The 27,151-nt window shown below is 37.6% G+C and overlaps 2 protein-coding genes and 1 non-coding gene across 3 annotated transcripts; 2 read left to right on the forward strand and 1 right to left on the reverse strand.

The window, feature by feature from the left end:
• Positions 1 to 7,900: 7,900 nt before the first annotated feature.
• Positions 7,901 to 8,007, forward strand: LOC145625927 (small nucleolar RNA R71). Its single transcript, XR_014110819.1, has one exon. It is a non-coding gene; the product is annotated as a small nucleolar RNA R71 (small nucleolar RNA).
• Positions 8,008 to 18,032: 10,025 nt separating this feature from the next.
• Positions 18,033 to 20,238, forward strand: LOC145613706 (uncharacterized). Its single transcript, XM_081668784.1, has one exon. The coding sequence runs from the start codon at positions 18,564 to 18,566 to the stop codon at positions 19,995 to 19,997; it is 1,434 nt and encodes a 477-aa protein (XP_081524910.1). The 5' UTR covers positions 18,033 to 18,563; the 3' UTR covers positions 19,998 to 20,238.
• A 244-nt stretch (positions 20,239 to 20,482) lies between these two features.
• LOC145623969 (putative E3 ubiquitin-protein ligase LUL2) lies at positions 20,483 to 26,196 on the reverse strand. Its single transcript, XM_081676888.1, has 3 exons — positions 25,298 to 26,196; positions 21,183 to 21,672; positions 20,483 to 20,875 (listed from the first exon to the last, which is right to left on the reverse strand). The coding sequence occupies exons 1-3, from the start codon at positions 25,789 to 25,791 to the stop codon at positions 20,750 to 20,752; spliced, it is 1,110 nt and encodes a 369-aa protein (XP_081533014.1). The 5' UTR covers positions 25,792 to 26,196; the 3' UTR covers positions 20,483 to 20,749.
• Between the last annotated feature and the right edge of the window lie 955 nt (positions 26,197 to 27,151).

Genomic DNA, 27,151 nt, shown 5'->3' on the forward strand with positions numbered 1-27,151 from the left:
ATTTCCATGAGAGAAAATATATTCTAAAAAGAAAAGAAAATGAAAGCAATAAAGCACGGGTGACAGGGTAAAGTCGTATCCCCTAATCAAAAATAATTCCTAAGTCCTCTAACTAAAGTAGATAGGGAAGTAGAGTCGATCTCCACAGGGAAACAAGTCTTTTTATTCCTAATTAATTATTATAATCTAAATTATTTAAGTAACCAATATTTATAATTAAGTAAGAAACTAAACTACTAAGGTTGAGAATAGGAAGAAAACAATATATGAAAGGATCTAGGGCATAGGTTCACCAATAAATAATACTCCAGGGTAAAACATAGTAATCAATCATTGACATTGCATAAATAACATGATTAACAGGCTCTCGCAATTTATTAATCAACATAGATCTAACAGGCTCTCGCAATTTACTAGATCTAAGTTCTTATTGAAAATAGCCTTTAATATCAAATTAACATCTGCTCGATTCATTAATTTAATATTGCTATACTTTTACAAGCCGCAATTGTAAAACGTTAAAACAATTCAATAAGAAATTATCATGCAATACCAATAATCAATAATAGTCAATCATCAATGCATCAATTAACCAGATTGTAAAGGGCTCTCGCTACGTATTACAATCACACAATTAATTTACCGGTATTAAATCTCATCTCTCGAATCTTGACTTAACCATTTATAAATTAACTTGCCTATTGAAACTAGACCTAAACATTAATTCTCATCTCTCGATTTTTGAATCAATATTGTCAAACTCATGCATAAAAGATAGGCCTAATCTAGTCACAGAGCATTAAATCAATCAATAGGAAATTAATCTAGTATTGATAAACAACAACATTAATTTACCCCTTCATATTATTTATTAGATTCCCATGAACCCTAGAAATTAAACTACTCACACATAATAGAAACTAAACAAATCAAAGCAATAAAATAAGACATGATTAAAGGAATAGAATAAATAACTAAGATTAAGGGAAGAGAAATTGTTACCGAAATAAATCTGGAATTAAGAGTAGAATTAAGAACAAAAGTTTAGAGAGAGTTTAAGAGAGAGAGAAAATCTAAGAAAGAAGGTAAGTCAAATTAATCCCTCTAAAACCGTACTTAAACAAAACTAAAACAACTTCCTAATTAGAAACTAATTTCTCGACAAAAGAGTTCTTCCAGAAACACGCGCCCGATCGAGCTAGCAGCTCACCCGATCGGGCGCGCCTTTGGCCACGCACCAGCACACTCTTGCGCGCCTTGCCCGATCGAGCTAAGCTGCCCGATCGGGCCCTTGCTTCACCTCGAGGCTCGGAGCTTCGATTGGGCTTATTTCTTTGGCCTAATCCGGATATCCACTTAGGGTCTTGATCACTCGGTCCATATACCTCGGTATCCCGATTACCGAGCCCTTAATCACCGGCTCTCACCGGTCTTGGGCTCAAAAAGTGGTTGTGTCCTTCTAGCTTCCGTAGTCGATCCAATAAAGCCCGGGAAAATGCTCCAAGAGTGCAATTTCCTGTAAAATACAACTAAAACTACGAAAACACTAGAACACACAAATTAGTAATAAAAGTGGCCCGAAAGAGCCAAAAACACTACTAATAACGACCAAGGGACGGGGATAAAACACTATATAAAATGGACATATCAAACTCCCCCAAGCCAAACCTTTGCTTGTCCCTAAGCAAAGAGCTCATCAATGAACATATAAATCATACTTCACCCCAATAATCAAATCAAAAACCAACGATTCAAGGCAAATCTAATGAACATGCTTCAACATCAATCAATGTTATTCATCTAATCACCCTTCCTCCTTAACAATTGTCAAATAGAGCAAACCACAAGATCATATAGAATTCAAGACTAGTGCTCACACACTCAACTCTCATTTATGTGGCGAGTAAAGAATGTACTCGATCGCTCTCCAACCAACCCCTTTAATGTGAACAATGCCCTCCCAACTCACACTCTCGTGTGTATAAAAACATTGAACGCTCATCCTACTAGTCGACTCGAAATATGCCTAGTTATAACTTGCATTGATAAACAACACTTTCACATTTACATAACTTCTATGCACAAGGTCGGAAGGTCTTGTAAGCTTGCAATGTAAGGCTACGGTAAAGGTAGGATAAATTTGGGATTATGTGAGAGAAAAGTTATGCTAAAAGGGAGCCAAATCCTAACAAACCCATGATAAAAAATAATGATCATACACATCTCCAACATAACCAACTCCAAACAACAATCCACCAAATATACTCCAAACAATATAAACAATCCCAACACTTACAATTTCACTCATAAGAATATAATAATAAGGAATAGAGTGAATTGAAACAAACTTTGAACCACTTATTCTTTTCCTTTCTTTTCTTTTGATTAACCTTCACTTAGAACATTTGAACATCAAACATTTTTTTCTTCTTTTCTTTCTTTCTTAGAAGTTCACCCTTTTTTTCAAATTTTTCACTTTTTTTTTTTTTTTGAACTTCTTTTTTTTCATCACACTTTTATTTTTCTCAAAAATATACAAATTTTAAACTCAACAAAACAAAAATATGATCAAGAATGAATTACTTCTCAAAACCCACCCAAATTGTGCAAATAGCGTGCACACTACAAACTCCCTCACCTCACTCACTAATAGCTCCCCCAAGCCAAGCTTGGGACTAGTAACCAATGGGGCTCATGTAGGCTTGTAATGTGGCTAAATAAACAATAAAAGGGCACAAGCAACAACATGGGTAACAAGCAGGGAACAAATGTATCTAATACTCTGAAGGCTACCTAAAAGAATGAACGCCTTCGTCCTCCTCATGTGCATAATAATAAGTCATGAAACACTACTCATAGTTGCAAATCAATACTCAAATTCATTGACATACCAGGAATTATGGAACTATCACACATTTCCTGACCAAATCAACTAGTCAAGCACTATATTCACAAGTAGTTGGACGAAATTGACGCATGTTTAGGAATCCAAGCAATCAAACTTCAAATCATGACCAACAAATCCACAATATTCATCATCAAATACCAAAAATCAAAATAATTTTTCTCAAGTACGGGGCACAGGGAAGCATGATTTACAATTCATTGGAACGTATTTTTGAATTTTTTTATTTTTCAATTTTTTGTATTTTTCATATATAAGAAAGCAATAAAAACTACACTAGGAAAGCAAATAAAAACTATACTAGAAAGCAAATAAAGAGAGAAAAGGAAGAGAATTACCAAGTGAAAGAACACCCCCCCAAGCCAAATCAAGCAATGCCCTCATTGACTTGGGAGAGTAGCCTACTCCTCATCCTCATCCATCCTCGAATAGCCCCCGCCGTGGCTGGAACCACCACCTCCATGGCTAGAGCCACCACCTCCATACCCCGAACCACCTGCAAAGTAGTTAGGGTCCATATTCCCCCCAAGCCCACCAAAAGGTACATCGGTCCCATAACCATGGACCGATGAGTAGTCGACGTAGGTACCAAAGGCACTTGGGTTCGTATATCCACCCTGCAGATATTGGAACCAATCAGGGACAAGTGAATCGGGGGGAATAGCCCCCCGACGGGCGTAGTCATCATACATGGGGTATAAACCCCTCCCTAGGTTCCTCTCCACATGACCTACCCTTCTATCTAGAGACCCTACTCTAGCATCCAAATTCCTAACCAAACCCTCAACTCTCCCTTGCCCCGTCTCAATCCTATCCAATTGGCTCCTAAAAGCCGAGAAGTCATAAGGGGCGTTAGGGTCTATGTTGTAGTTGGTAGAGGAAGTGGGGATATCGTATGTAAAGGGTTGAGGTGGTGGATAGTGTGGTGAATGGTGAGGAGGTGAGTGGTCAATTGGTGAGTGATGGGGTTGGGGTGAAGGGTGAGGCGGTTGCACCTCACCTTGACCGTCAAGCGCAAAAGTGTAAGAAGGCTTTCCCTTCTCAAATTTGGTCAAGGTGGGGTGGGGTAAAGTGAAAGCATTATCCCTCCTACCCGATTCCCGTTGAATCACCCACCAAGTATCCCCTCCTATGACATTAACCCAATTAAGGCTACCTAGATAAGGTAGGTCCATAAGAGTAGGTCCGGCTACCTTACCATCATCGTTAGGGACAAAGCTAAGGTGTTTGACCGCTATATGTGTAACTAGGCCACCAAAGTAAATGGGCACCCTAGACCTACCCGCCTCGGCCGCATTGGCCACCCGTTGGAATTGGTTGGCCATTTTGTGGACTATATTGAGCTTTTCACTCCTAGGGATCATGTATGACCCTAGTAATTCAAGCTCATCCCGCCTAACATTGGCGGGTTCATGCCTACCAAAAATGGTAAGGCCAACAAACCGTTGCCAAATCTTTGGCACGGGATGTTGTATCCAAGTACCCTTAGCATGTTGGAGGTTCAAGTTAGGATCCCCCGTAAGGGATTGATAGACAACGGCAATGTTGTCTTGGGGTGGTTCAAGAGGCCTATCCGATTTCAGCTCAAAAATTTTACCAAACTCTTTCAAAGTCAATCTAATATCATTATTGAATAACCGAAATTGAACATGAGAAATTAAGGCATTTGATTTTATGACATTAAAACTAGAAACGAATTCTAAGGTTAAATAATCATAAGTATCGTAATGCATGTCAAAGAAACCGCTCATGCCAACTCCTTTAAATAATTTTTCTACATGCTTATCAATACCTAGTCTAATAAGAGTAGGGTGATGAATGAAACGAGTGGGAATTACCTGCCTCGTGATGAGGTTAAGCATCCTCTGTTTTTGCTCTTGGGTGGTGATGACCACCCTCTCCCATCCCGGAATTGGCAAGTCCGGGTCAATTCTCGCCTCTTGGTTCCTTGAGCCTTCGCCCCTCACCGTTCTTGATCTCTTGAAAGCCATTGATGGTGTAAAGAATAGGAATTGAGTGGTTTCTCTCTCTTAGGTTTTAGAAAAAGTTGAGAGAGAATGGTAGAAATTGGGTTTAGATTGCAGAGAAAGGTGAAAGGATTAGAAATATGTAAAAAAAATTTAGTCTTGATGGAAGAATTGAAGAGGATCTTGAAGAATAAGTGGTTTGAAGGTATAAAAATGGAGGTTTTAGAGAGAGAAAGTAAAGTAGAAGAAGATGAAGTAAGGAGGAAATGAGGAAAGAAAGGAGAAGAAAAATATAAGGGACGGCCAAAACTAGGCGCGCCCGATCGGGCAAGCCTCGCCCGATCGGGCGGATAATTGTTATTCCGGAATCTCAGCGCGCCCGATCGGGCGCGAACACGAACGAAAAATTCGCCCTATGGTTCGCCCGATCGGGAGAGCTTCGCCCGACATATCTTTTCCCTCACTCGATTTGCGCCCGATCGGGCGACCTCGCCCGATCGGGCGAAATTTGCTCGAGTTTGTGACTGAACTTGCGCGCCCGATCGGGCGAAAAAAAGCTCGTTTCCAGCTCTCCTCTCGCGCCCGATCGGGCAACCACGCCCGATCGGGCGAATTAAAGGCTGGATAAAACTTTCTCTTGCGCGCCCGATCGGGCCCGTGCCCAGTCGTTTTCTTAGCTCTTCTTCGTCTTCAAATTTTTTTCTAAGTCTTTCGATCTCTTTAACCTATACCTGTACAAAAACACTTATAAACGGTAAAATTACACTCTCCTCGCCTCTCAAAAAGAAAATAAATAAAAGGGAAAAACTAGCTTAGAAAGCATGAAATACGGGTTGCCTCCCGCAAAGCGCTGGTTTATCTAGGTCCCGCACGACCTTCTTACCAAGTACAATTTCTAGGACCCTTGGCCTAACGCTTGATCGGGTGGTTTCTCACCCGGTCTAGCGATGTTTAGGCTGCGATGCGACTTCCTGACATAACATGTGGGACGCCAAGTCGCCTTATCTGGTGGATCCTCCTTGACTTGGACTGGGGGATCTTCAATGCTACGCACTAAAACCCTTCTTCGATCGAATGTAGCTTCAAATTGTCATTGCGTTCAACACTTGCAACTCGATCTGGCGGAACACTTACCGTAGGCTCGATTCGCACAACTTGCTCAATCGGTTCCACTTGTTCATCCTCAAAACCAAGACCAACATTGTAGAGTGCTCTTTCTATTGCATCGACTTCCTTCTGCCATTTTTCTATCTCACCTGAAAAGGATGCAACACAAGATACCGCCTCCAAGGGATCTTTTTCAAGAGCTTGGGGCTTGTTAGAATAATTTACAACCACATTAACACTGAAACATTTCTCCTCAGTCATGGAGCATTTAGGGGCATTATTCAGATTAAAAACCACTTTATCGTCCCCTACTGATAGTGTTAACTTACCACTTCTTACATCTATGACTGATCCTGCAGTGTTAAGGAATGCTCTACCCAAAATAATTGGGGTTTGCATATCCTCAGCCATATCAAGAACAACAAAATACACGGGTATATAAAATTTACCTACTCTAACAGGGACATCCTCTAAAACACCTAAGGGGTATTTGAAAGAACGGTCGGCCATTTGTAGAGTTATATTGGTAGCTTTTAACTTACCCATATTCAACTTAGAACACACAGATAATGGCATGACGCTAACACTAGCACCCAAATCACATAATGCATTATCAATCAAGAGATTGCCAATATGACAAGGGATAGAAAAACTACCCGGATCTTTTAATTTAGGTGGAGACTTATTTTGAAGTACGGCACTACACTCTGCAGTGAAAGCTACTGTCTCTACCTCACTAATAGACCTTTTTCTCGTCAATATTTCTTTCATAAATTTTGCATACGAGGGGATTTGTGTGATTAATTCAGTAAAGGGGACTGTTACCTTCAAATCTTTTACCACCTCCAGGAACTTACCAAACTGCTTATCCAAGTTTGTCTTCAATTACCGATTGGGGAAAAGAAGTTTGATGATTGGCTTTGGAGCATTCTTATCTTTGTCTGGAGTAGCCACCTTCTCTGGAGTTGTACCCTGCAATGTAGAATTAGATATGTTAGTATTATCTTTTAGCCCTGCAGGGCTATCAACTACATTGTTTGGTTTAATGGAATCAAGATTAGCATTATTTGATAAAACAGGTTCATCAACTCTGGGCATAGAGGGCCCTTCATAGTTTGAACCACTCCTTAGAGTAATTGTAAATTCTTGATCCGTAGGCCTAGTCGGCTGTGCCGGCAAGGCTCCCTGTTGGCGTGCTTGTAGAGTAGCGGAGAGTTGCGCAATTTGATTATCTACAATTTTATTATGCGCTAGAATTTGATCAATTGTCGCATCTCTGCTCTCCATGTGCTTTTGCATATTGACCAACATTTCTCTAATTTCCGCCAGAGAAGGGTCGGAAGATGAGGGGGGTTGTTGTGGTTGATTCTTCTAGCTAGCATTGGGATGATAATATTTCTGCTGCTGTTGCTGTGGCGCCTGTGGTTCTTGTGGTGGTGGATTTTGAACATTAGTACTCCGGTAGGAAAGGTATGGATGATTTCGATACCCAGGATTGTAAGAGTTGGAGTATGGGTTATTCTACCTATAAGCTTGGAAGGCATTAACTTGCTCCACGGAACTCCTGCAATCCTGCTCCCAATGACCTACAATACCACAATTTTCACAGAAAGCCTCATTAGAATTATTATTAATCGCAGAAACATTGGCTACATTAGCAGTACTCAGATTATCTAATTTTTGGCAAATAGAGGTTAGTTGAGCTTGCAAAAAGGATACAGAGTCGACACTATGCTTCCCCTTGTTAGCAAATCCTCTGGGATTCCCATATTGGGAATTATGTATCGCCATATCTTCAATAACCTGACCTGCATCATCAACATTAAGATTCATAAATCTCCCACTAGCTGCAGAGTCTAAAATTATTCTAGAGGAATTTCCAATGCCGTTATAAAAGGCTTGGATTAACTGCCATTGTGCTAAATTATGGTGAGGGCATTCTCTTTGTAGGTCCTTGAACCTCTCCCAAGCCTCATATAAAGACTCATCGGCTTCTTGGGCAAAGTTCTGAATCGCACTCCGCAGTACTGCTGTTCTCTCTGCAGGATAATACTTGTTATAGAAATTCAAAACAAGAGTTTCCCAGTCAGTTATACCAAGTGTAGTTCTATTTAAGCCATTAAACCACAATTTAGCTTTTCCAGTTAAAGAGAAAGGAAAGAGAAGCTCCCTGATTTGGTCTTGAGTGACCCCGGCTTGTCTGATGGTGTTGCAATATTGACAATAGTCGGCAATGTGAAGATTCGGGTCTTCACCCTTTGCTCCACTGAATTGCTTCCTCTCTATCATCGTTATAAATTGAGGTTTAATTTCAAATTGAACCTTATCAAGAGCTGGAGTAGGGGTGAGATGTGGAAAATCCGTAAGCTTTGGTTGTGAATAATCACTAAGCTTCTTTGGAGCCGTCATCTCTGATTCTGCGTCTGATGATGCCTCTAAATCGCTAGAATCAGTTGGAGGATCGCGGTGATTATTGTTATTATCACCAGAATCCGCCAGGATTTGCTTGTAGAAGTTTTTCTGTCTATGGAAGGAACGTTCGATCTCAGGATCGAATAGGATGTAACCTGATCTGGAACACCTGGGCCTAAACAAAAACTAGAAGAAATTATGAGATTTGTCTCAGAGAACTGACGCTCTCTGAGACAAAAGAGAAATAATCTAGACCACAAAAACAATCAGAAATAAAAATAAAACCGTCTCCCCGGCAACGGCGCCAAATTTTGACAGGGTAAAGTCGTATCCCCTAATAAAAAATAATTCCTAAGTCCTCTAACTAAAGTAGATAGGGAAGTAGAGTCGATCTCCACAGGGAAACAAGTCTTTTTATTCCTAATTAATTATTATAATCTAAATTATTTAAGTAACCAATATTTATAATTAAGTAAGAAACTAAACTACTAAGGTTGAGAATAGGAAGAAAACAATATATGAAAGGATCTAGGGCATAGGTTCACCAATAAATAATACTCCAGGGTAAAACATAGTAATCAATCATTGGCATTGCATAAATAACATGATTAACAGGCTCTCGCAATTTATTAATCAACATAGATCTAACAGGCTCTCGTAATTTACTAGATCTAAGTTCTTATTGAAAATAGCCTTTAATATCAAATTAACATCTGCTCGATTCATTAATTTAATATTGCTATACTTTTACAAGCCGCAATTGTAAAACGTTAAAACAATTCAATAAGAAATTATCATGCAATACCAATAATCAATAATAGTCAATCATCAATGCATCAATTAACCAGATTGTAAAGGGCTCTTGCTACGTATTACAATCACACAATTAATTTACCGGTATTAAATCTCATCTCTCGAATCTTGACTTAACCATTTATAAATTAACTTGCCTATTGAAACTAGACCTAAACATTAATTCTCATCTCTCGATTTTTGAATCAATATTGTCAAACTCATGCATAAAAGATAGGCCTAATCTAGTCACAGAGCATTAAATCAATCAATAGGAAATTAATCTAGCATTGATAAACAACAACATTAATTTACTCCTTCATATTATTTATTAGATTCCCATAAACCCTAGAAATTAAACTACTCACACATAATAGAAACTAAACAAATCAAAGCAATAAAATAAGACATGATTAAAGGAATAGAATAAATAACTAAGATTAAGGGAAGAGAAATCGTTACCGAAATAAATCTGGAATTAAGAGTAGAATTAAGAACAAAAGTTTAGAGAGAGTTTAAGAGAGAGAGAAAATCTAAGAAAGAAGGTAAGTCAAATTAATCCCTCTAAAACCGTACTTAAACAAAACTAAAACAACTTCCTAATTAGAAACTAATTGCTCGACAAAAGAGTTCTTCCAGAAACACGCGCCCGATCGAGCTAGCAGCTCACCCGATCGGGCGCGCCTTTGGCCACGCACCAGCACACTCTTGCGCGCCTTGCCCGATAGCTCACCCGATCGGGCGCGCCTTTGGCCACGCACCAGCACACTCTTGCGCGCCTTGCCCGATCGAGCTAAGCTTCCCGATCGGGCCCTTGCTTCACCTAGCTCGATCGGGCCCTTGCTTCACCTCGAGGCTCGGAGCTTCGATTGAGCTTATTTCTTCGGCCCAATCCGGATATCCACTTAGGGTCTTGATCACTCGGTCCATATACCTCGGTATCCCGATTACCGAGCCCTTAATCACCGGCTCTCACCGGTCTTGGGCTCAAAAAGTGGTTGTGTCCTTCTAGCTTCCGTAGTCGATCCAATAAAGCCCGGGAAAATGCTCCAAGAGTGCAATTTCCTGTAAAATACAACTAAAACTACGAAAACACTAGAACACACAAATTAGTAATAAAAGTGGCCCGAAAGAGCCAAAAACACTACTAATAACGACCAAGGGAAGGGGATAAAACACTATATAAAATGGACATATCAACGGGTTACTTCCCGAGAAAGGCTTGCTTAGGGTCCAAGCTTGACCGCTCTAGAAAATAATAATTCAACGCACGCAAGAGCTTGTCAAATGCACTACTACACATTTCATAGGAGAAAAGGTAGGAAAATGACGGGAAGAGTATGTGCAACAAGGATAGTGCACGCAAATGAGGAGAGAGATGCCAAGTAAAGGAAGAGAAAGAATCAAAAGAAAATTCAACAAAATATGAAGAAAAGAAAAAGAAGAAGAAGAAGGCAAACTCTCTTCAAAATATTTTTGGGTGGCAACATAACCCTTTTCCTCAATCGGGGAAAAATGAGCTTCATACTAATCATCATAGACAAGAGGGTCCCCAATAGACTCATTGACAAAAGAAGGGAGGGAAATAGGAGTGTAAGGGATATGGTTGAATCTTCTTGAAAAAGGCGTATGAGAAAAGAGAAAAGGGGCTATGGTCTCACAAATGAACTTTTTCTCACCACCATGCCTCAAATGACCAATAAGAGCATGGAAATCAAACATAGAGTCTTCAAAAGAAGAACACTCATGATATCCATCTCCCTTAAACATCCAACCTCCAAGAGGAACAACATAATCCCCTCCATCACAACTATGAACAATAACTCCCTCAACAACTTTAAAGCCCAAGGTCTCAAAACCATGCATGAATGGATGCAAATTCATTTCAAACTCATCTCTCTCCCATGAAGCATCCTCAATGAACTCATTTAAAAGGCTATGGGTTTTCTTTTGACTCTCAAAGAACGCATTGGACATAACCTCAAACGAGTCTAGATACTCATGGATAGAAGAATCGCAATCATGCACAAGAGACTCATCAAGATGGGAATGAGGGTTAGGATAATCAAATTCAACACTCTCTTGGTTTTCAACTCCTTCGCCATCACTAAAATGCTCGCTAAAGGGGTCCTCACCCTCTCTTGGTTTCTCAAAATCATCATCATCATCCTCAACACACACATTGGATTGGGATTTTTCACAAACAAGCATCAAGGATGACAACTGACTTTCTAACTCTTCTCCTCTTCTCTTTTCCTCCTCAATACGCTCCTCATTCTTTTTCATTATCTCTAATTGACCTCTCATAGAATTAAGAATCATCTACTTACTAGGCCCATGCTCATTATCAATCTCAATGCACCTAATTTGAAACTCAAATATATCAACACGAGATTCAAAAGATGTAGAAGGTTGAGGCTCAACAAGAGAAGAAGAAGTACAACCAAGATTGGAAGAATCAACATTAAGATCATGAGCATATACATCACATTGGGGAGTGGGGGCACAATCAAGCATATGAGATTCGTTATTAAGGGAATGAACTACATCACAAGAAGGCATGGTAAATAATGAAGAATATTGAAACACACCATTAGCATCAACTTGAGCTTGCACTTCATCATCATGAACAAAAGGAGAAATAAAGTTGAAATCTTGTGTTCTAGGTTCACTTAAGGGCTCATGTGACAAATCTTGGGAATTCATGCTAACATTAGAAGAATCAACACATTGCACATCAACATTAGAATCATGACTACCCCTATTATAAACATCCTAAGCAAACCAAACATAAAAATCCCAAGCATCATCAATTCACAATGCTCTAAATTCACCATTATGCATGCATTCAATTTCATCCCTAGTTTGCTCATTCAAACCAAAATAACAAATCTCACAAGCCTCTAAAAGACTACAACAATTATAGTCCAAAAATCCCTCAAGTCTATTGAAATATTCACAAAAAGGCTCATTATCATATTGAGGAAATGAGAGACTTGCCATTTTTATACAAAACAAACAAAAATCAAATAAAAGAAAGGTATATACAAAGACCTAGACTCAAGCAATCAAAAATACTCAAACATAGACACCGCTCCCCGGCAACGGCGCCATTTTGACGAGAGGAAAACTAGGTCGTTATCTAATCTTCCCTCGGTCAAACTAAATTTATAAACTCTTAACAAACCTAAATACGAGTATAGCTAGAGAAAAGTCAATGGTCGAACCCAAAGGAACGGTAATGTTCATGCACTTTCAATTATGCGCCTAAATTAGATCGAAATCAAAGGTAAAAGGAGAATACTAACAACTAACAAAACAGGTAACCAAAGAAATAAAACACTAGGAACGGGGATTAACAAGTAATCATGTCAATTGCAACAACTTGGGAAGAGCATGCCAATCAAAGGTTGTGAAGACTAATGATAAGAGCCATCAATTGGAATCAAAGAGCTATCTCCTAATTGTTAATCTAGGGTTCACTATGAATAACAAACTAAGAGAATCACAATCAAAACCAATCTAAATCAATTGTTTATGTCATTAGCAATTACAATGTAATCTAGCATAATTCTCAAGGCCTAATTGAATTACACACATGCAAACCTTCACTAATCACTTTAATCTCAACAATCTATCAACACAATTCCCAAATTAATCACAATTAATCAATCATACAAGTTTCACCCAATTCCTAGCCAAACAACTATTCAAGAATCATCATATATCAACTAACAACTATGGAAATCAAGAATCAACAAAATATCAAGAACAATTACACTAATCAAGCACCAAACATAAAAATTAAACCAAACAAACATGAAATTAAACAAAGAAATAAGGTGAGATAGAGTTAAGAATGCTCATTGATAATAGAGAAAATCTTGAACACAATTGTCACCCTTGTATCTTCAATCTCTCAATCACCATTGAAATCCTTCACTTTATCTCTCTAAAACTACTCCTAATCTAGAGAGAGGAACTCCTAATCTAAGTTAATCCTCCTTATAGGAGAGAGAAACTATCCTAAACTAAATTATTTCATGAATGAAGAATAAAGAAGGTCGTACACTATATATACAAAAGGAGGAAATAAAAGAAATCGCGAGTAAAACCCAGAAAGTCGCGCCCGCGGAGAAATCAACCGCGCCCGCGGGGTGCCCGCGGCCAGCCCTCTCCAAGTTCCTGGTCGAAAATGGGCAGAAATAGGTTGCGGCAGCCCCGCGCCCGCGGAACCTGTAGCCCGCGCCCGCGGACAGCCCGCGGCAGATTTGCAGGGCCAACTTTGGAAGGCTGTAACTCATAATCTAGGAATTGTATGAAGGCGTGAAACCTATCATTGGATAGCTCTTCAAGTCTAGTTTCTAACCCAACTTTAATCACCTCAATCCGATCTGTAGAACTCGAGATATGGCTGAAACAATGCACAAAGGTCCTTTTTGATACTTTGCAAGCCTTCATTTTCCTTTGTTTCTTGGACTGGCTTGAATTGCGTGCTTGGCTTCCCTAACTTGGCTCCATTAACTTCCTTGAATGAACTTGAGCTCCCTCCTTGATTATTAAATCCGCGGGAACTCGACGTACCTACAAAACAAGACAAAGAAACGGAGAAGCAAGAGAAATAGCCGAGAAATGAATAAAATGATAAGAAAACCATTAAAAGCACGCATTTCTCTAAACTAACACAAAAACACGCAAATCGAGCATTATTCTCTAAAAACACGACATAAACAACTAAAAACGAGCATAGAAATATAAAGAAAACATAGCCTAAAGGTGCCATAAATGGCACGGATCAGTTCCTTACTGATAAAGCAATTGCCATGGATCGTTTCCAATCATTGAAACTCGTTCCATCAAACACAACATTCGCCAATTTTGTTGCTGTAAAATCAGAATTACTCAAGAAGTATACAGAATTTGGATTCTGTGATAGATCAAATTTTGCATTTACATCAGAACTTGTTAAATGACTTGCAGAATTTCGAGGTGCCATTACTCCAAAAAATGATCAAACACAAGATAAAATGATGAAAAATTTGTTAATCGAACTCAAAAAGAGAAAGATAAAGCGAAATTTGAATCAAATTTGAGCAAAATTTAACTCCGATACCATGTTGAAGTTCATTAGTTGAACTTCATTATGGAAGAATTCTCTAGAAAATAGAGAGAAAAAATGAAGAGAAACTTGTAGAAGAAGATAAAAGATTATTGTAGGCGTCGTTCAAAGTGCGCCTACATAAAGCATGTTGTGAATATGCTTGTCACTCATAGGAAGTGGGAATTGATGTATACGATAAGGGGCAAATAAAGTAGGGAGCCACCAACAAGTTTTTAAGGAACTTGTAAACCGTTCACGGATCATAAAAGGCAACAACGATAAAGGGACAATGAAATGCAACAACGATTGACCCGTGAAGGTTACACCTCATTCATTATCCATGAGATTACTAACTCCATATGGTTCAGAACCACGAAAGGAGGATCGGGGATGATGGTACGAAGTGAGTCATGGACTCACATTCACCCGTATTGGCCTCTACTCAATTCTTATAGTGAAAAGTATTCCCTGCGATCTCAAAGGCATGCAAACAAAATATTCAATTCGCTCCAAACTATTATTAGGCTAAATTGGTTGAATACTAATGCAACACATAATTTTAAAATATTGTGATCACTTGAATTAATAACAAGATTAAAAAGGAACTTAAATCGGTTGTCCAAATTATCTTATTAGGCGTGATTTTCAATTACATATTCCCTTTAAACATGCAATATGGTGATCAATAAAAAATAATAGAATAAACATTAATATTGGAAGCAATTCAAGAATAAATTTTTAGTCAAATCAAATCATAATAAACCTAATCATGATACTAGCAACAAGAATAAAATAAGTAATTAAATTAATTAATTACTCACATTTCGCGCACTCCTTTAAATTGCTACATCATAAATAAATTGTTAGTAACTTCAATAAAAATCTAAATCAAATTAAAACAATTAAATTAAATAAAAAGTAGAGTTGATTTGGTCTAAACCCTCGATCAATTATACCTTTCACGTCTTGGTTTCAGACGGAACCTCGGTTTAAGTATGGACTCCTTGGAGTGCTTAAGGAAGGAATAATGTAGATAGGAATATAAGTTTAAGGCTTAGAGTATGAGAGAGAGAGAAAGAGGAGAATGTTTTTTTTTATTTTTTTTGTGTAGAAGAGAGGAAGAGAGAATGATCTGGTGCCCCGAACTGTAAAAAGGAGGGGGGTATTTATAGGGAAAATGAGTAGAGGGAACACACGAAACTCTAAAAAGATAAAACCCTAGTTTTGCGGCACCGTGACACGGCAGAAATTGCTGCGACACGGCAAAGTCTACCGCGACGCGGCAAAATTACTGCCCTAAAAAGATAAAACGTATGCAGGTTTTACGCGGAGAAAACACGCGAAAATTCCATGACACAGCACATGTACCGTGACACGACAGAAAATGCGGTGACGCGGCAAAGTCCACCGTGGTGCGGCATGTGGCGCGTGTCACGGTGTACTTTTTTATTCGAATTGCGTGAGGAAATGCGGAAAATACAAGAAAAAGCACCGTGACACGGTGAAGAGTACCGTGTCACGGCAATATGCACTGTGCCACGGCAGCATTTGGCTCATCGCGACATTTTAGCTGCTGCGCAGTAATTCCAGTTTTTTACAAGTTTTTAAAACTACTATAACTTTTGATCCGTAACTCAAAATAAGGCATATAATATATCATTGGAAAGCTTATCAAGTATAATTTCCAACCCAAATGGAATCAGATCAAAATAATTTGTAGATTTTAAGATATGTCCATTTAAGTGAAAGGGTGTCGGTTTTGGGCCGCGTTTAGTATTTTCCTCATATCTTCTTCCTTTTAAATCGGAATTGGACTTATGATATATTGTTGGAAAGCTTATTTCAAGGCCTATCCAAATAAATAATAAATGGATCAGAATTATAGGGCAAAAAAATCATTTTCTCTCGGTTTTGTAATGTGGACACGAAAAGTGGAAAGTAAGTTATGGTTTAGGGAAATGAGCTATGAATTGGATTGGTTTATGAAATGTATTTAATGGAAACATGGATTAAGCACACCAAAGGTTAAATACTCAACTCGACCAATAATGGCGGTGAAAGGTTGTTCATTATCAAGTTTGGTTTCGGGGAGACATTTTTAGGTGTCTATAATTATTATTATTGAATTGATGAGTTTGGTATTTATACAAATAACATGAGTTTGGTATTTATACAATAGTTAGTTATAGAATTCTAACAACCTCTAACAACTTTCTAACAAACTAATTTGCTGAGCTGGAACTTGCTGACTATGCTGCGAGGAACTAGAAATGGAGGAAAGTTAGGCATTTACAGATGCATAACAAGGAGTATTTATGTAATTATATATATGTACAAACGAATGCATATTTTGGTATCATTGGATGATCAAATGGTACTACTGAATATACAGTGATACTATATATGCACATAATGATATTATATATGCATTCAGTTGTATAAAATTTATGCATAAATAGTACCACTGAGGATTCAATGGTACCATATAAACTTTCAGTGGAACAATCAACATGTGGTCTCCCATCACGTGATACAATCAGACCAAAAAATAGGTGGGGTCCACCTACAGACCTCTCTCTTCCTATCTTTCTCCTCTTTTCTCTCTCTATCATGTGTTTTAATAATAATTTAATCAATGTTATGCATTTACAAATGCCTAACTTTCCTCCCTTTAAAATTCCTCCTATGCTGCTGCCCCTAGCTAACTTTACTGCTGACTTGAATTGTGTAGTCCAACATTCTTGATATGCTTTCTTTGAGAAATAACTCATCCTCCAAAATAATACATACAACCATAATATTATATCAAATCTTCACTAATTTTTAGAAGTTAGGGGAAAAGTGGATGAGGAAATAAACGTACATAAATTATGCACATGTAATCTAATAAAAATCCAATCCATGCAATAAAGACAAAATTGTTTTGTAAACAAGCCAAAAATATGTGAGCCAACACACATATTGACTCGAGTAAGAGTGTCAATTCGGATGAACGAATCGGATTCGGTGAGGTCGGGTCGGGTTAATTTTTAAAGTTAAATCATGTTAAATTATATTGAGTCCATGCGTGTTGGAATTTAAATCGAATATTTTTCGACTCAGTTTCAAATCGGGTCGGATCGGGTATGATTTTAAAACCTTTACTCATATGGTCATGTGAATATTTTAAAATGATGTCCATTTACAATCCAATACTCACCAAAATTATATTGAGTCCATGCGTGTTGAAATTTAAATCGAATATTTTTCGACTTAGTTTCAAATCGGGTCGGATCGGGTATGGTTTTAAAACCTTTACTCATATGATTATGTGAATATTTTAAAATGATGTCCATTTACAATCCAATACTCACCAAAATTATATTGAGTTCATGTGTGTTGAAATTTAAATCGAATATTTTTCGACTTAGTTTCAAATCGGGTCGGATCGGGTATGATTTTAAAACTTTTACTCATATGGTCATGTGAATATTTTAAAATGATGTCCATTTACAATCCAATACTCACCAACATGTGTTTCCTGCGAAGTTGGGCTTGTATGTCGGGTTGAGCCATTTTACCAGCCGACCCATTCACCCATCCGCAACTTTAGATGCCATCAATCCATCATGCATACAATCATGCCAAATCGGCAAAGTACGTACTTGAAATTGACACATACTGATTACTGACACGCATTGATTGACGATAACTGATTAATAATCAGTTCACACACATGGAACCTTCGTCCAAAATATAGCCCACCCCAAATGATGTCAAAAAAATTGCCTCCTTTTACATTATTGTAAGCAACCACCAGATTCATTGTTTCTCACTCTCTCACTTCACATTCACTCTTCTTCCCAAAAACCCACACTTACACTGCAACTTCCACTTTTTTTTTCCAGATCTAATTGCCAAAAAAAACACACACAAATTATGTAGTTTTTCTTGCAAAAAAATAATGGGGTAATTTAATTTTGAGTAACAAAGATGGATTTTGCTTGGTTTGAACCAATGTCTAGAAGAATTCCAAGGAGGGTTTGGTTAGGGTACCAAAAATCAATGGGTCTCCTCGTGGGTGGAAATCACACTTCCTCCAGGTTTTGTACTCGTTAAATTTCATCAATTTTACCGTCTTTTGGCATTTCTATTGATTATTTTCACTGAATTTGCGAAGAATTAGAGTTTGATTCTGATCTTGTCTAGTACCCAGATCCCATTAAGTTGTGGGTCAGGCTTAATTGCTAAAAAACTGCTGTAATTTTCCCCCATTTTGTGCTTCGAATTGTTGAAATCGATGATAAATATGGGTGGGGTGCATAATTTCGGGGGTTTGAAGGCTGTGAAATGGCAAGCACTTCATGGGTCATTAGCCAGACGATTGGCGATCCGAACTTTAATGTTTGCTCTTGTCATTTCCATGTTGCCCCTTTTGCAACTTGTGATTGATTTTGATCCTGCAAAACCCATGTATTTGAACACTGATGGATGTAGCACTGAATTGGGTTATTTCGGCCTGAATTCGATTGTCGGCCGGGTATTTAAACCCATTGCTCCATTCGCATTGCCACATCTGAGATCTGAAATGTGTCAAAATAATGTAAATTTGACTATTGATGTGGTAAGGGAGCTTATGGGTAAGAATTTGCTGAATTATGGATCAAAAGCTCTTTGTATTGGGCAGGGGACAGCATCGGCTGTCTCTGCATTGCGTGAAATCGGGTTTTTGAATGTTGAGGAGATTCGGAGGCACCCTTTTTTCATGCTTAAGCAAAAGCAAGTTGTTTGTGAGCTTGATTTCGATGACAATTCATTTGATTTTGTCATTGCGAATGACCTTAGTAAGGTCTCTGTTCCTGCTGTCCTTGTGAGCGAAGTTGAACGCATTCTCAAATCCGGTGGGATTGCTGCTATTACAGTGGATAGTGATGGTTCCAATCACGATAGTTTGATTAGGTCAGCAACTACAGTGTCGTCGTTTCTCAAAAGATCCAGTGTGATTGATGTTGTGAGCTTGGGCAGCTTTACATTGGTTGCTTTTAAGAAGAGAGGTAACAAGTTAGGTTCTTTTGAGCAGTATCACCTGCCAACAAACTGTCCTTCTATCAAGCGCAACAAACCTCTCATGAACAAAATAGAACCTGTAATTGACAAGAAGCCCAAGGCAGATGATAAGAGAATTGAGTATCTACCTAACTTGGTCGGTGTACCCCCGAAGGGTAAAATGGTTTATGTCGATATGGGTGCAAAGGAAGCTGCGAATTTTAGCAATAGCAATTGGTTCTTGCCATCATACCCTATCGATTCAAAAGCTTTTAGTGTTTACATTGTCGATCATGATGCCTTGGTTATGTCTTCCCATGTGAAATGCCCCGGTGTTACCTTCATCTATCACCCAGCGTTGGGTGGAAGTGTTATCAAAGATAAATCGAACTCTTTGAATGATGGTGAGCCACTCGTAGATGATGAAGATTTCGATTTCCTTGTTTGGTTCAAGGAAACTGTAGAACTTGCTGATTTCGTGGTCTTGAAGATGAATATGGGAAAGGCTGAAATGAAATTTCTATCCGAACTGTTTGAAAGTGGCATCATTTGCTATGTTGACGAACTGTTTCTGCAGTTCTCCAATGCAGATTATGACAATGGTGCTGGTATTGGTGAAAGCCACACCAATCTCTTTAAGAGCCTGAGGAGCATTGGTGTGTTTGCCCATCAATGGTGGGGTAACTAAATTATCAAAAGTTTCAGTAGCTCGTGTTTTGCCCCATCAATGGTGGGGCTGTTAAATTATCAAAAGTTCCAGTAAGCTCGTGTTCTTATTTCAGCATTTAATAAAATGCCTCCGAACTCTTAGTATATTGAGGCGATGTGTGGTAAACTTTGTATGATTTAGTTTAACCATTGTGTTGACCATCATTATGTAATGACGTAATGTGTATCTGCAGTCTATAAATGATTGAGATGTTGATGTATGAGGTGCATTCCATTGTTTGTGCTGTTGCAGGTTGATGTGGGATGGCCATTTAGCGCCCAAGCAGTCTTTTGAGACGCTATATAAACGGAGTACTAATTAACTTGCTTAAACAAATTTTTAATTAGACAAAGTCAGGTCACATTAGAAAAGTTCGAGCCACATTAGTAAGGCTAGTAAAAGTAAGTTCAACCCACTGGACAAGTTTGAACATTTCATCAAAGGAATCAAGTTAACAAGATAAATATAGTAATCACCAATATGTTATTCAAACTTTACTATATTACTTACAATTAACCCCATCAACTTATGTGTGGAAATATTTTTAGTGTCAAATTCTTGTTCATTCCTTTATACAAGGACTTTTGTGACATCACTTTTTTTTTCAGGATAATAGAGCAAATAAGAGCTCTACAACTAAAATATATAGAAATCGTAATAATAAAATTTTTTAAAAAAAAGGGAAATTTTGGCAGCAACCAATCTGAAGAAGCCAATAACCATTGAGCAACTCAGTTGCTTTCTTCTTCATTCCCATTATTGACTTTGATCTCCAGAAGCCTCTCAACTGGTTGCCGGCATATGGGGCAACGGTTAGTCTGAAACCTCAAAACTTTTGCGCATCCACTACACATACACTGCAAAAGGAAAACGGTGCAAACTTCAGTACCCAAAGGCCGACAAATAAAAGTACTATAATTTATCTGCGATCAATTGTGGTATTTGAAGGCAAGCACACGGCATATTGACATCCCTGGCTCAATCCAGTACCCAAAACAAGAATATCCCACACCAAGTTCATGCGAAAAAAGATAAGCTTGTGAGGGTATTGTGTGATTGCCACCGGGCTGTCTGAGGCAGGCATGCCTTAAAAAATAGAAATTCATTGCAATGGTCTTGTGTAGCTAAGGTACTAATAACTAACTAGAAAGAAAAGACATTTACCATGTGCCGGCATGGGAGAACTGTTGTATCTCTAGGCTCTGATAAGCAGATAACACATTCTTTTCCAGGGTCATTTCCATTAAAATCACTTTCAACCGAGTTCCCTATTCCATAAATTTCTTGTAGCTCGTACCTCATCCCATTAACCCACAGAATCTGCTTAAGCACCTTCACTTTATATTCCCCTTTGTCTTTATCAAATACTGCTTGAGTTATCTGAGAGTTTGTGCTGCCAGGAACAGGCTCTCCATCAGCATCTGTTAGATTAGCTGGGCATGCATCCGCCTTTATCGCTAAAGGATATACATCTACATCCTGGAGTAATTCAGCCTCCTCAAACATAGAAAAGGCAATCCCAGTTCCAGAAGGCTGTATGAAGTTTTGGCCTAAGCCTTGCTCAAAGTGTACAATCACTGGAGGGAGAATGCTTTCTTTCGTTGGTGTCAGCCTGCAATTTTCACCTTCCTTTGCAAAGAATATTATAGTTATGCTGTTTCCAGAAACCACAAAAAGGGAACATTGTCAGTTCATAAAGGCTAAAATCCTTGAGGAGCAGATTAAAGAATAATGATATGTGACGGTCAAATTTCTGTTCCACCTTAATTATTTGAGTTTCCACCATGACTAAAATCATCAACTAAAGCAAAGACGGTACACAGAAGAGTAGAATAAGGGCAGGTTTAACTAGAAATACTAATTTTAGATATAGTACACTTCTACTCTTAAAGCTTTTTGGAGACTATTAAGAATGTGGTGCCTGTTTTAATTGACAGAATACAGGAAGAAATAATGTTGCCTATTTCTAGAGGAAAAGATATGCACATTAAGAGTTTTTATGTTAATGGAAAATCTGTAACAGGTTTTCAGAGCAGAATTTATTTGTCTGGTAACACCATTCTTTAACGAGAGCACATCAAGCAGAAAAATCAAAACATATCTAAATAAACTTGCAACCTTAAAGGAACTATTAGTAAAATCTAAGATTTCATAGTGGTTAGTCAAATTCTCTTCTGAAATGACAAATCTATTCTGCCTTCATCATTAATTACCCATCACAATACCATCAAAACTGTCACAAAGGAGGTAATAAAGTGGCATCTAGATTAAATTTCTGGGACCATTCCATCCCAGCCCAAAGCACACAATGCCTTAAAAGTCAGTCAAATTCCTTGCAACTCTCATACATGGAATTTTAAGCCCAACCATTATACAGATGACATCACTAATACAAAAGTAATAAAAATGAACTACTTTTCTCAGGCCATTGCCTGGACCATGTTAGTATGTCTTATTCAAATTTCTCCATTTATATCACCAAGACACCAATCAAGAAATTGCAACATTATAAGTTTACCTCTCAAAGAAAAAGTTAATAAATAAAATAAGATACCCAACAGCCCCACCTCGCCCCGCTTCTCTCTCAGCAGCTTTTAATAGAGGGTATAACAAGTACACACTGTTCATTTGGTCTTAATATAAGGGCCTTCCAATATATAATATACAAAGTATTAATTCTTTAGCCTTTTGCACTCTGTTCTACATTATTTACTGGGCTTTTCATGGGGATATTGCAGATGTGAGATGTTTATATTTAGGGGGCGTTTAATTAGGGTATTTTTTAGATTGGAAACGGATTCAATTAAATCGATACCATTAGCGTGTGTTTGGTTAGAAGGCATGGTAACAACTACCATTACCTCAGGGTAATAGTTACCCCTCATTTGTTACCTCTCAAAAACTTGGGGTAACAAATACCCTTACCCTCCTTTTAACAAATACTCTTTCTATGATTAAACCAAACAAGTGAAAAGATAATAGTTAAATGATTTCCCCCCCCCCCCCTCTTCATATTTGTTTCCTTTCCACTCTGTTTCCATTTTCCAAACCAAATGCCCCCATAAAATTTTAGCGTACAATAGATAAAACTCGTCTTGAGCCTACCTACTATCAAACAGACTACTGAAATATAAAAAACTTAGGTTTTTTTTTTTTTTTTTTTTTTTTTTTTGGGGAGGGGGGGGGGGTGGAACTTTTTTTTTTAAAATGTCAGAACAAAGTACAAAGAGAGGCCAAGGTGTCCAAACAAAGTAACTGAGAAAAGCACTACCACAAATTAGCCCAATTATTTGGAATCTCCTATACAGGAAATTTTGGGAAAACCTCGGACACCATAGCTCATAAATAAGAGAAGCAGCTGGCCTTAGCTTAGAGTGACTACATTAGTTAATGAGCTTCAACAACAAAGCTGAAGAGTTTTTCTGGTCAATCTTGAAAAGGGTGAGGATTGACCGATAGAGTGTGCAAATCAATATGCTGCAAGCAGAACAACAGTTTTTTTTATAAGCGAAGCTACGAAATGTATGAACAATATGACTTCCACTAACTGTGAAGACTGAAGAGGTATATGTAATATAGCCACAACTGCCCAGTACAAGTCTTAAAAAACAGGGTCAAAGGAGGTTTTAATGTACTCCAGCCTTAACCCTACCTTAATTCAACAATCCAAAAGCTGTTGAAAGGCCACTTCTAAAAGGTTCAAGAGAGTAATTTTTCCACATTTTGGGTCCCAGAAGGGACTCAAAATATTAAATGTAAGTAACTTATATTTTGGAAAAAGGTTAGGAAAAACGTACAAACGAATGATAATGACAGCAATTACATTAATAGCGGTAACAAATAGAATGATAACCTTATGTCAGGGAAAACTATGATAACAACCAATAGTTACATAGGAAAAAGAGCACTTGCACAGAAAGACTGGACAAATCACTATACGAAAATTGAAGGAATAGGCACACAAGATAACAGAAACACATTGTGTCAAAAAAAAGATAACAGAAACATGGAATTATCATTCCAGAAAAATACGAAGCATCTATGCATTGTTAAATACTCGTATATTGTTAAACTATTCTCTCGGAAAAAAAAAATGTAGTGTAATATCATGAATCACCATAACTTTAACTCCAGATTTATTTACAGATGCAAGCAAGTCTTACAGCCCACTCGAATATTTTAGAAATATCACAATTACAAAGACTTTAAATTCCAAACTGCAAAGAAACTAATAGCACATTCAGGCTATACGAGAGAAAAGCTTAAATGAATTGTAGCAACGATGATTAAATGCTACTAGTTGAAGAGGATTCCTCCTATAAAATAACAGGAATGCTTCACACACATAATGACATTTTTGCTCCTCTAATCACAGTAATGGATCTGATAGTTGTGCATGCTGAGAATCCATAAAGCTCAACTGAGCAGTTCTATTCCGACTGGCTTTAAGGGTCAAATTTTCAATTTCGAAAAAAAAAATGAAGGGTAGGACATACTTCTCAAATCACTCTAGATAAATTAACTAGAGCTAATGGATAGACCTAGTTTCAATCTCTTCCTCTAATTTACCTTCGCATCATGGTGATCACGCACCTATATTATCACCAGCAAATGCCGAATAACAAATCACTAAAGTTGCCAACCAAACTTATCAACTCACAAAAACATTCAAAAGGCTTCACCATATAGCTCATATAGAGAATTTGTTTACCTAATTACAAGTAGGACAACCAACTAACAATCACTCTACAAAAATGCATTACATAAGGTTTTGCACAACTGAAAACTGGGGGAGCATTAACACTGTATAAATCAGATCAAATCAAAATTAGAAATGTTCAAAGAACACGCAGTAATTAATTAATTATGGTAAAACAGCATACAAATCAAAAAATGAAACATAATAAGTACATAACTTATGTTACTCTTCAATTCACGTCTCAACACACCGACACGAGCATGAACACCAATACACTTCATATTGCTAAAACGAGTATAATCATGAAGATATTCACAAAATAACCTAGCATCCAAGTTCAAGTAAAATAAATTATAATAACAAACTAACAATCATCAACACATCTTCATAACAAAACATTAAACTAAACATAATATAATTCATATAATAATCATCAACACAATTTCATAACAAAACATAAACATAAACTAAACATAAATAATATAATTCATATCATAATAAAAACCAACGCCAACACCAACACCAATCAAGAATCAGAAGAAAAATTAATTAAAACAAAACCCCAGAAAAAATATTATACCTCCCAGCAACAGTAGCATCAAAAGTGAAGGCAACAAGAAATTTGCCAGGATTCTCAGAATCACGCTCAACCCTCAAACTCTCCTTCTTCAAATTCACATCATTCCTAATAGTAACTGCCTTTTGGTGTTCAATATACGGCGTAGCCGGCGGCGGGATCATGGGTCCATAATGGTACCTCCCAGCAGTCCAATTAGCATGATGGTGGCCCTGATGGTGGTGATCATACGGTGCTGGCATCGGCATCGGCATCGCCGAAGAAAGGGGTGGTGGTGGTGGTGGAGGTGGATAATATCCGGGAGCCGGTGGATGATACTGGTAATAGCCCGTTGAAGGAAACGGTGTTGCCGCTGCGAAAACGTACCGATTACCGGTGATCTCCGGTTGCGGTGGTTGAGGTGGCGGTGGCGGTGGTGGGGGTTGTGGGTGGTTTCGACGGCTATTTTGACGCCGTCGATTTCCACCGTTTTGGCCGCTGCTTCCGACGTTACCCATGATTAAGTTGTTGAATTTTATTTCGCGAAATTGTGGAAATTAAAAGAAAAAAAAAAAAACCTAAATATTGGGGAATTATTAGGGAGAATTATCAGTAGAGGAAAAGAATAAAATTGTGGGGTTTCAAGAAGAGAGTAGTAGCACTCTAACAAAGAGTGATCGGACAAGAAGAAAAGAGAGAAGAAGTGGAGGGAATAATCACCATTTTTATATTTTATTAGAATTTATATTAATATTTATGATAATATTTTTATTTTTTTTTTAATAAATTTATGATAATAATAATAATAATAATAATAATAATAATAATAATAATAATAATAATAATAATAATATAAATGTTGGCTGTAAACTTGGTAATGGTGGTGAAGTGGGGTTGCTTTAAATGGAGTATGATGATATATTATTGGAATTTGGTTTGATGATTTTGGGGAAGAAAACACTTTTATGAAATGGGTATTTGTCTTTTTACCTTTTTGGGTGGAGTGAACAGTTTTTTGGTGTTGGGAATTACCTGGAATGATAAGTTGGAAATTGGCTACTTGCCTATTTCATCCCATCATTGTCAATTTTCTTTGTGTTTATGATAGAATAGTTTGCTGTTATACGAGGATTGATAGAGAGTGGTGGTGGTAGAGTCGTAGAGATGATGATTTAGATGGACTTTGGTCGATTTAATGTGATGAATTGATTTAGTTTGTGTTTTTGTTTGTGTTAGTGTTTAGTTTAATTATTTATACTTCGTATCACACTCATGGACTCACGAAATGTAAGAGTTAACAAGTCTAAAAGTCCAACACAAATGATACGCTAAAGATATGAGGTGGGTTAGAAACAAGTACACGAGAAACAATGGCGATTCCAGTATGGGTTCAGTGGGTTCAGCTGAACCCATACTGGATTTGGAGAAAAACTGATCAGGTTTTAAAATTAATAATACTAGTGAATTAGTTAATAAAATAAAACGCAAATATATTTGTTATCCGTTACAGCAGTGCAACGGTAGGAGCTATGTTCATCTAACTCACAGGTCGCGAGTTCAAATCCTGCCAAGCTTCATTTTTTGGTTATTTTTTTTAATGTTTCTATTTTTTTTTCCCCCTTTTGCGTACCCATATATAATACTTATACCCAATCACCTATTAACCCAATGTTAACCTTTTAAAGTTTGACAACATTCTAATAGAATCCATTCCTAACATCCCCTGCCTCTCTTTCTAATCTATTCTTAAAATTTATAACTTTTAGTCCATAAATTTTTAATTTTTGTTTGAAGAACTTCCATGATCGTCGACTTCAAATTATAATTTTTCTTAAATTTTTTTCTTTTATTACATGTGCACACCTGTATATTTTTTTT

The sequence above is a fragment of the Chenopodium album genome, chromosome 3 (assembly GCF_948465745.1).
Source record: "Chenopodium album chromosome 3, dcCheAlbu1.1, whole genome shotgun sequence".
NCBI classification, from domain to species: Eukaryota; Viridiplantae; Streptophyta; class Magnoliopsida; order Caryophyllales; family Amaranthaceae; genus Chenopodium; species Chenopodium album.